Raw genomic sequence first — 10,481 nt, 5'->3', positions numbered from 1 at the left:
CTGGCCTTGGCCTCTGGTGGCCGCCTTTCATGGATCACAGGGAGACAGTTTGTTTTATCACAGATACTATGCATGGTTAGATCCACCCCTCGATCTCGTGCCCACCTATAGGTGGCATCTCTGCCTTGATGACCTGAGGCATCGTGTCCCCACGAGTAGGGCTAATGAGGAACACCAAAACCACAAGCAGGTAGATCAGGCTGCAAAGATAGAGGTGTCCCAGATAGACTTGGATTGGCAACATAAAGGAGAGTTGTTCCTAGCTCGATGGGCCCATGATGCCTCAGGTCATCAGGGCAGAGATGCCACCTATAAGTGGGCACGAGATCGAGGGGTGGATCTGACCATGGACAGTATCTCCCAGGTGATCCATGACTGTGAGACATGCGCTGCGATCAAGCAGGCCAAGCGGGTGAAGCCCCTGTGGTACGGTGGGCGATGGTCCAAATACAAGTATGGGGAGGCCTGGCAGATTGATTACATCACACTGCCTCAAACCCACCAAGGCAAGCGCTGTGTGCTCACAATGGTAGAAGCCACCACTGGATGGCTGGAGACCTACCCTGTGCCTCACACTACTGCCCAGAACACCATCCTGGGCCTGGAAAAGCAAGTCCTTTGGAGGCATGGCACCCCTGAGAGAATTGAGACCAACAACAGGACTCATTTTAAGAACAGCCTTATCAACACCTGGGCTAGAGAACATGGCACTGAGTGGGTGTACCACATCCCTTACCATGCACCAGCTGCAGGCAAAGTGGAACGGTGCCATGGATTGTTGAAAACCACCTTGAAGGCACTGGGTGGGAGAACTTTCAAAAATTGGGAGCAGCATCTGGCAAAGGCCACCTGGTTAGTTAACACCCGAGGTTCCACCAGTAGAGCGGGTCCAGCCCAATCTGAATCCCTGCATACAACAGATGGAGATAAGGCCCCAGCAGTGCATGTCAGAGGTCTCTTAGGAAAGCCTGTGTGGATAAATTCTGCCTCGAGTACAGACAAACCCATCCGTGGGGTTGTCTTTGCTCAGGGACCTGGTTGCACATGGTGGGTAATGCAGAAAGATGGAACAACGCATTGTGTACCGCAGGGAGATCTGATTGTTGGGTGAAAACCACCTGTAGTGTGAAATGCCTGTGTACCCCTGCTTGCTGAGGGTCACTGTCACGGTTCGTACATAGCTGTATATATATATATATATATATATATATATGTATATGTATTGATGTGTGTGTGTAGAGTTAGAATATATTCGTTTGGGCATTGAGCCAATGCTATGGGATAAGGGGTGGAATGTCTTGGGGTGACTTTGTGATGTGTATCCCGTATCCCTGCCCTATGCCTAGAAATTAACTTTGTGCCTTTCTATGCCTCTAAACTGAGCCTGAGAGGGGGAAGGAAAAACTGAGCAAAACTTTTTCAAAGCACTTTGCAGCTTGTTCAAGGTCACACAGAGATAGGGACTTTCTTTTTCCCAGCTGCAGCAGGGGAGGGAGGAGGCAGCCAGCTTGCTGCTTCCCTGGTCAGCTTTTGGCCAGTTCTTCAGTTTCTTTTTCTCCAAAGGGAGACTGAGAGCTGAATTTTTTTTTCATTCCCTGGAATTTTGGATTTTCTCCCTTTTCTGCTGGACTGCTTCAATATCAGAACACATCAGGAGGACTTGCCACCGAGCACAGAGGGCCTGGCCCTGGGCCAAGCCCCAGCTCCGAGGAGACCAAAGGGAGGACTCTAACACTTTCCCAGGTTTTTTCTCCACAGCGAGAGATTTTATTATTTAGCATTATTTTCCTTTTCCCATGTGTTTGTTAAATCAATAGTTTTTATCTCCTTCACTTTCATTTGAGGAAAACTTATTTTTTCCCGAACCAGGTTCGGGGAGGGGTGGTTGTGCCTTCTCTCAGAGGATATCTTTCTAAATTTGGCCAAACCGGCACATATGCAAATGAACCAAACTTACAAAAGTGTGAAGAACTCGTGACCTGTTGTCCATCTTGGGGTCCATCTTGGCAGTAGCCTCTGGCTACCCTGGGTGTACCTTTGAAGGCCTTTCAAATAAATACCTACCTTTATTCCCTTATTCTGCTCTAGCCTCTGTTTTTAGGTGGCCTCTCTAGGCATCAGCAGGGGCTGCAATTCCACACTTGTGGAGACCAGAACCGCCCCCAGGATCCCAACACTGCCTGACAGCGCTCCGGACACCGGGATGGCCGCGCGTCCCAGTCTCGGCCACTGTGCTGCTGCTTCGTTTGCTCGTAGGCGCACCCAGAGGCCACTGTTAAGCCCGGGTGGTCTCTGGTTCTGCCCTCTTCCTGATCCCGTGCAGGGATGCAGCGCTGCTGGGCTTTCAGGAAGCTGCTCTTGAAAACTTCCAGCATTCCAAGCTCCTTGGCCCTCCGTGGAGGCTTGCCATGGAATCCCTCACAGCTGCCTCCGGAGCATACTCCTGTTGGCTGTTCTAAAATCCAGGGCCTTCAGGGTGCTCAGCAAGACCTCTGACTCCACAGTGTTGTGGAACTGAACCTTCAGGACAGGGACCTTTCCAGCCTGAGCTGCCCTCGTTTCTCTGTGTCTCTGCACAAAACATGGCACAGTGTGGATACAAAAATGCTGCTAGCAAGGATTTTCTTGCTATTTTCTAAGCCCATGAGAGACTTTTCTCTCTCACAGAAGAGGCAGCAGAGTTATGTACACAACCAAACACCTGCATTCTTGAAAAGTCTTTTTTATAGTACAGTAGAAAATATTTGGACAATGGATGTTTTAGGATTTTAGCCGATCACCCCAAGGGGTGGCTGATCCTTTGTCCAATTAGACTATGAAGAAAAAAGTCTATGAAAGAGTTTGTAAAATATTTAAATAAATCAATCTTGCTCCACAATTCCTGCCTGCTGGAGCTTCTCTCCTGCTCCCTACGGCTGCGGGACACGGTGATATACCCCAGGGTTGCAGTAAAAGCATGGAAGAGAGCGGCAGGAGGGGCCTGTGTGTCCCAGGGCTCAGGTTTTGGGCCGCTTCAGCACCACAGAGATGCAGCTCAAGTGAAGAAGCCAAACTGTTTATTAATAGGAAGCGAAGCGAAGGGATGAGCTGGGAGGAAAAAAGGGGATGGGCAGGGTCTCAGGGCTGGAGGGCTGGAGCTGTCAAAAGGGAGGGAGAGGGCAGGAGCTATGGGAGCTTTCCACAGGCTCAGCTGTGACCAGCATCAGCTGTGCCTGGAGCTCCAGCTGCTCTACTCTAGTCTCCAGATGGTCTCATCTTCCAGGATATCTGGAGGTCTTAAAGGGACACTGGTTCTGAGCCAGCAGATGAACGTAGTTCTGCAGCTCTTTCGTTGAATATTTCCTGAACTATGATGTTTGTCTGGGAAGGGCTGTCGTCTCTCCTCAGGGCTTGAAGGGCTGGAAGAGACAGGAACAGAGCGTGGATCTGCAGGAATCCAAGCAGACCTTCCTGCCAGGGCCATCTCACCCAGCTCCTGCCATGGCCAGAAGACAGCAGGGGCCAAGGAGATCAGCCAGAAGGTGCTGGCCATGAACCTCCCCACCGTGTCCCTGAAACCTCTCTGTGCTCTGCCCACGTCACCCCGAGTCCACACACGGAGCAAAGCCCCCACAGCCAGGGCAGGGATTGCGGCTCCCGAGCCAGGCATTGCAGCTCGCCCCCGCCAGCCCCCGCTGCCAGCCCGCTGCCCTCACTCACCCTCGCTGAGGACCTGGAGCTCTTGCTTGTGCCCCCTCAAGAACACCCTGGCAGTCCCTGGGAGCACAGAGGCGGTCACGGCCCCGCGGCACAGCTCGCTCGCAGCGGCGCTGCCAGCCCCGTGGCCACACGCTCTCCTGCCCCGGCAGGGCTCAGCCCGGGCCCTTGCCGCATCCTGACGCCCGAGGGCACGGCTGCGAGAGGGCGGCAGCGGCCCCGAGGGCAGGCGGGGCTCCACGGCCCCGGGCCCGGATCCCGCTGCCGAGGCAGCAGCCGGGGCTGGGGCCGAGCTGCGGCGGGGCGGGGTGGGGAGGGGCCCCGGGCTCGTGGCTCACCGATGAACCTGGCGGCCGCCTCTCGCAGGGACTCCTGTGGGCTCTCCACGAACGGCAGCGCCTGGTGCAGGCGCTCGGCCGCTCGGCTCCTGTCCTCTGCCAGCTGCAGAGAGCGCCAGGAGGGAAGGGTTGGCGCGGGCTCAGCCCCTTGGCCGGGCTCTCTGCGCCCAGCCCTGGCCTCCCCTGCCCGCACGGCCCCGAGGCCCGGCCAGCAGCCGCTGGCGCCGGGCTCTGGAGGGGGCCGAGGGCCGGCTGCTGCCCGGGGAGCCGCGGTGCCGCCCCGCGCCACAGCCCAGCGGGGCCGGGGCTCCATCGGCTCCCGGCTCGGGGCCACAGGAGCCTGGAGCAGAGCCCGGGGAAGGGAGCAGCGTGTGGGGCGCAGGCTGGCGCCCCTGGTGCAGCACAGCTGCCAGCCCCACGCACTGGGCGCCAGGGGCAGGGGACTTCTCCAGGCTCAGCTTAGGCTTCCAGGCGGTCCTTACCAGGCACTCGGCAAACTTCGACAGCTGCTCCTTCTTCACCAGCTGCCCAAGATTTCTCCTCTTCAGGAACTTGGCCGCACAAATCAGCGTTTCCCGAGAAGCCTGGAGAGCAGCAGAGACACGGAGATGGCACCACAGCCCAGGGCACAGGACCCGCGTCCCTGTGCCAAGGCCAGGAGAAGGCTGCAGCCTGCGAGGCCCCAGGGCAGGAGGCAGCTGAGCCCCCTCCCAGGAGGACACATCAGCCCACAAGTCCTCACCTCTGCCACGTTCCGGTTCTCATCATGGCAGTGGAATAAAAGTGGGAGTAGGCTCTGGCACACAATTGTCTTAAGGGGCTTTTTTCCCTCGTCCACTACCAACTCCATCACCTTGCAGAAGAGGTGAATGGAGAGTATCTGCACATTGCTGTTGTCCTGGAGTAAAGGAAAAAAGCTCAGCAGCAACTTCTCCAGCCCATGTGGGCAACGGCCTAAAAATCCACAGGGCACAAAGTGTCTGGGCAGCAGCCAGTGTCAGTGGCTGGGGGCACAGAGCCTTACATTTTCAAAGAGTGGCAAGAGCGCCTCAGCCAGTTTCGGGGCAGTGGTGCTGGATACCAGGATGTCTTTGTTCTCCAGCACATTCATGAACACAGAGAGGGACATCCTGACCACCTCTCCGTCTGCATCGCCCAGCAGCTCCACAAGCCGTTGAGACAGGCTGCCCATTCTTCTGGCCTGTGTGGAACACAAGGCTGTGCTGTGAAGCCACGAACGGCTGCACTGCCTACACCACCCTGGCCCTGCAAGCCCACCCTGCTGCCGCAGGGCCCAGAGGCCAAAGGCCTGTCCCGAAGCACTGGGGCAGCTGAGCCGGGAGGCAGGAGAGCTGGGAGCAGCTGCCTCAGCTCCTGAAGCCCAGCCAAGCCCATGTGACTGCTTTCCCCAGCGCAGCTTCAGCCGCTGCCGCCTTCTCACCATGGCGGGATCCTTGCTGAGCACCACGAGGCCTCTGAGTGCCAGGCGACATCTCTGCCTGCACTCGCTCAGCAGGTACCTGGGCATGATCTCCAGGATGTTGTCACCATATTTACTTAAGTCCAGGCACTCGAGGACCTGAAAGGCACAGGGCAGTGACAGGGGAGCCGGCCGGCAGGAGCCCGGAACTGCCCAGGGCTGGGCCCGGGCAGCAGCGCAGGGCACGGGCACCGTCCCAGGCAGCTGTGGCTACGAGAGGGCAGAGAGGCGGGAGGCAGCTCAGCGAGGCAGCGCTGGCCGTCAGGCTCACCTCCACAAGGAAAGCCAGGAAGGGCAGATCCCAGCATGGCTCCTCCCTGCTGAGTGGTTTGAGCAGGTGGAATGCAATGCGGGGGCAGAAGGGGATCAAGACCTGGCGCATCTCTCTGGTAGGGGGAAAAAGGCACCAAGACCCTGAGCCAGGGGGCAAACCTCTCCCAGGACTGACTCACACAGGTCTGGTCTTCCCCACCACGTTGCAAGGGGATCTGGGTGCTCTGGGAGGCAGCTTCTTCTGGGCACCCTCCCCTTCCAGCCTTTTCCAGTCCGCTTGGCCGTCCCTCGGTGATGAGGCCCCACAAGGACTGTGTGGGGCACCTCGGGCCCAGGGCACAAGTGCCGGGGGCAGTGGGGAGAAGGGGGTCTCACCTAGCCAGCAGACCCACTGCATAGTGCTGGGTGTCAGCACACAGCAGCGTGTCCCAGCCGCGCTTGCGCTCCATAGCCACCACCTCATTGTCACAGCGCAGTCGACAGAGCAGAGCCTTCATGGCCTGCACTGCAAACCTGTGCACAGAGCAAAGCCCAGGTCACACTGGGAGCACTGGCGCTGGCCACAAGGGCATGGGAAGGACAGGAGGACTGGGACCTGTTGGGGTTGGTGGGAAGGCGGTGTTCCTCCCGGCATGCTCTCCAGAAGTGATCAACTTCCTCTGACACCTGCTGTGTGGTGATGACAACTTGGAAGAGCAGAGTCACAAACAGGCGGGCTGAATAAAGGATCATTGCCTCGTGGCACTCGGGCACCTGGACAATCACCCACAGCGCCAGAGTTGCCTGCAAAAGAAGCAGCTCGAGACAGCTCAGGAACATCCCTCAGTGCCGAGCTGTCCATGTGGCAGGGCCCGAGGGGAGACGCAGGGGGAGCACCGGGCCTGGTGCCCCCTGAGCCTGCCCTAGGCCAGGTTTCAGCCCAGAGCCTGAGGCAAGGAGATGCAGTGGGGGAAGGATGGAGAGCTGGTGAGGATGTGACCTCAGGGTGAGTAAAGGCCAGTTCCAGAAACTCACAGCCAGGGCAAAGACATCTGTATCATCCCCATCAGAGGTGGACGTGCTATGCAGTGGCCATTCCTGCATCACACAGAGCAGCGTTGGCAACACCTTCTCCACTGCTGGTCCCAATGATCCTATGATTCTCCACATCATTGTAGCAGCTCTGTGGGATCGGAGCTCTGAGTCAGGGGCGTCTCAGTCACAGTACCACGCCCTGTGCAGCTGTGGGGGCCCAGGTGACAGAGCCCCGGTGCCCTGAGGGGCAGGGAGGGAGCATGGCAGCAGGCTCAGGAAACAGAGGGGCCTGAGGGTCCTGGAGCTCTCCACCTGTCTGGCAGACCCCATTGGACCAGCGGCACAGGGCAATGGGCCCTAAGGGCTGGTGAGCCCTGAGCTCTCAAGGCAGCTGGGCCCCGTACCTGTCGCACGATGGGGCACAGCGCAGGAGGGTCAGCACCACATCAGCGGGGTGCTCTTCAGCCAGCCTCAGAATGTCAATTTGCAGCCAGGCATCCACAGTGACATGGGACCCGAGTCTCTGGTGAATGTTCCTCACCATGGCTGGCACCTGGAGGAGGCATGGGGAAGACTTGGAGCACTGTCCAAGGGAGCAACTTCCCCAGCTGCCCCCAAGAAGTGCTTCCCTTCCCACCGCACTGTGCTGGCCTCAAAGGCTGAGGGGGCCCAGCAGCTGTGGCTTGAGGGGGCACACGATCCTTGGAGTCTCCAGCCCTGGCCCCAGGCTGCTTACCTGCTGCTGAGGAGAAGCAGCACTCTCTTCAAAAAAATCCAGTTTGGGAGCATGAATCCCAGTGGGAATGGGCATAGTGTCAGTATTTGGGATGCCCTGAGTCTCTCCGGTGTCAGTGTTTGTGATGGCCATGTCCTCAGTCACTGCCATGTCCTCAGTCACTGCCATGTCCTCAGTCACTGCCCCGTCAGTCTTCGCCGTGTGATCATTCATTGGACTGTCAGAGTCTTCTGAGGGTGCAGTGATATCTGTGCTGACATCAGGCTCTGCCTGGAGCTCGGTCAGCCCAGAGTCAGGCTCAGCTGTGCCCTCAGTTGCTGTGGTGCTGGTCTTTCCACGCCGAATGCACATGAACTTCCGGAACATCTGCAGGAGAACAAAGAAGAGAGGGATGTTCCAAGGGGTGCTCCAGGCGCGGTGCTCGGCTGAGCAGCGACAGCAGGCCCAGCCCAGGTGGGGATGGCTGCAGGTACCTGCACTGTTCTCCGGAAGCGGCCGTGGGCACGGTCCTGCTCTTGTGTCCGGTCCAGGGCTGCATCTGGCAAAGAGCGAGCGCAGCCAGAGCTGAGGGGCTGCGGGAGAGGCCGGCGAACGCAGCCCAGCCCTGCGCTCCCCAGGCAGGGACAGCCCCGGGATGCCCAGGGGATGGAGCACGGCTGCTGCGGGGGGTCTGGCCTGGCTCCTCTTCCAGCCTATCCATGGGCCTGTTCCCTGGGGATGGGATGGGATGGGATGGTGCCAAGCTGGCTGCTGCCATCAGCCCTGTGGCCCAGCTCTGTCACTCACCGTCCTGCCGTGGCTGGAACTGCTCCAGCTCTTTGGGCTGTTGTGCTGGGGCAGCTCCAGGGCCTTTTTTCCTCCTGAACACTTTGAACAGGCGACGGAATCTGCCCGCCATGCCACAGTGTGGCCTCGAGGGCGCCTTCAAGAGAGATTCCTTGGGAAAGCTCTGAGTGAACAAGTCCTGCACTTGTGCCTTGAAGGCACCAGCAGCAGAGAAGCCTCCGGAAGGCTACAGGACAGCAAGTCCTGCACCCTGGTCTCAGAGGGCTCCTGCCACAAGGACAGGAGACTCCTCGTCAAGGATTGTGGTCAGCAAAGCCAACGGTCTGGCCTTGAGGGCACCGGCCACAGGGATGGGAGATACCTCGGAAAAGCTCCGGGGCACCAAGTCCCACGGTCTGCCCTCGAGGGCACCTGCAAAAGAGAAGCCTCGAGAAGGCCACAGGTCACCAAGTCCTGTGGTCTGGCCTCGAGGTCACCTGCAGGAATAACGCTTCGGAAAAGCTCCGGGTCGGCAAGGAACGAGTGCGCTGTGCGGGGGCTCCTCACGGCACCGCTCTGTCCCGTCCTGTCCCGTCGCGTGCTCCGAGCACTGTGGCGTGGCTGCGTCGCTGCCAGCCCCTATGTCAGCACGTGTCACAAAGGGCCCTGGGACACCCTGTCCCGTTCCATCCCACGGTGACCGTGCTGCACCGTGTCACAAAGGGCCCTTGCACACGCTGCCACATGCCCCGGGGCCGCCCCCAGCCCAGCCCAAGTGGCCCAGGTTGGAAGGAATGCCTTGCCCCAAGTGTCTAAGGCAGCCCGACAGGAACTTTAGCATCGGCTCCAGCCATAAGCAAGCGCTCCCCTGCTCTGCGGGCTCGGGGCAGCACCAGGAGCCCCCACGGCTGCCACCGCAGCCGCCGCGGGAAGGGCTCGGGGTCTTCCACAGAAGCTGGCACGGCCTCCTTGGGACACGTCCCGGCTAGTGGCCATCCTAAAGCCGGGGCTGTGACACAGACAAGGAACGTGTGGGCCAGGGCGCAAATGCTGCTCTGAGCCCTGGGGCCTGGGAGCACTGAAATCAGCAGGTGTGGCAGAGTCCCCTCCGAAGCAGACCTGCCACCCCCGAGCCCTGGCAGTGCTGGTGCCCGTCTCCTGCCCCAGAGACCTGTGCCCCCAGGGGCTTCTCTGCCAGAGGGCAGCCAAAGCCAAGGTGCATTGGGGTCTGTGCTCCTTCCTGCAGGGGGCTGTTGGCAGGAGCAGCTGGAGTGACTGGGGGGAGCACTTGGTATCCAACAGGAGATGTTGTTCCTTCCTGGAGTGAATTTTTTCATGGAAGGGATTAGCAGTAGCACCAGAACAGCATCAGCTGCTGAGTTGCACAGGACAAAGAGATTCTACAGAGACACTGTGACGTTTCCTTGTGCTTTTCTGTCTTTCCTGCATTCTGGAAATGAAAGAATCGGCCCAGCCTCTGATATTCAACCTTCCCATTGCTGCGTGTCTGGCTGTGGCAGCTCACGTCCAAACACAACTGCGTCCCTACTGAGCAGGGCAATGGACGGCCACAAACAGGGAGGTTCCCCAGGGATTATCAAGGGAGCCACCTGGGGAAGCGCAGAGGATAGGGATAGCTGTGGGAGGAGAAGCTGTTCTGTGTCTCTGATGATGGTGCCAGCACCCTGAAGGAGCAGCCAAGACAGGCACTGGAAGCACACAGGTCCCACCCTTTTCTGCTGTCACATGGACTCGGGACACACTTGTTGCCACAGGTCCAGCAGCCGTGATACAGGAACAATGGAGGGCCAGGCATTGGTAGGGAATGGCCTCCAGCAAGAGCAAAGCAGGATCCTCTGGCAGCAAAGCCTGAGCTTGTGAACCGGGCCATCTCCTCTGCACACAGCAAAGTGCTTCCCTCCGCCCCTGAACGTCTGCCAGCACTCCCTGCTTTTCTTTAGTGCCGGCTGCATCTTCCTTTGTTCCAAGCAAGTCCAGGATTTAGTTTGGAAGCTCACGTACGTGTCTTTAAGGGGCCTGCATGGAGGAGAGGGATGGCAGCTGCAGTGCAGGGCTTGTGTCCCATCAGAGTCTCTCTGTCACGATGGCAGCAATGCTGCTGCCTTGGGACGCCTGACTGTGGAAGGCGAGTCTGCCCTCAAGCACGGCCACTGAAGTC

General features: G+C 58.7%; 1 protein-coding gene across 1 annotated transcript; it reads right to left on the bottom strand.

Annotated features, from left to right (window-relative positions):
* Positions 1-3,774: 3,774 nt before the first annotated feature.
* LOC309585655 (maestro heat-like repeat-containing protein family member 7) lies at positions 3,775-8,435 on the bottom strand (the record flags this gene model as incomplete). Its single annotated transcript, XM_082303575.1, has 14 exons — positions 3,775-3,893; positions 4,035-4,137; positions 4,517-4,618; positions 4,777-4,932; positions 5,059-5,235; positions 5,476-5,613; positions 5,786-5,900; positions 6,163-6,300; positions 6,383-6,570; positions 6,802-6,949; positions 7,206-7,354; positions 7,538-7,903; positions 8,011-8,075; positions 8,324-8,435. The coding sequence occupies 14 exons, from the start codon at positions 8,433-8,435 to the stop codon at positions 3,775-3,777; spliced, it is 2,076 nt and encodes a 691-aa protein (XP_082159701.1).
* Between the last annotated feature and the right edge of the window lie 2,046 nt (positions 8,436-10,481).

The sequence above is a fragment of the Coloeus monedula genome (genome assembly GCF_965178545.1).
Source record: "Coloeus monedula genome assembly, contig: HAP1_SCAFFOLD_89, whole genome shotgun sequence".
NCBI classification, from domain to species: domain Eukaryota; kingdom Metazoa; phylum Chordata; class Aves; order Passeriformes; family Corvidae; genus Coloeus; species Coloeus monedula.
The sequence above is the reverse complement of the archived record's forward strand: the minus strand, read 5'-3'. Positions and strand labels throughout refer to the sequence as shown.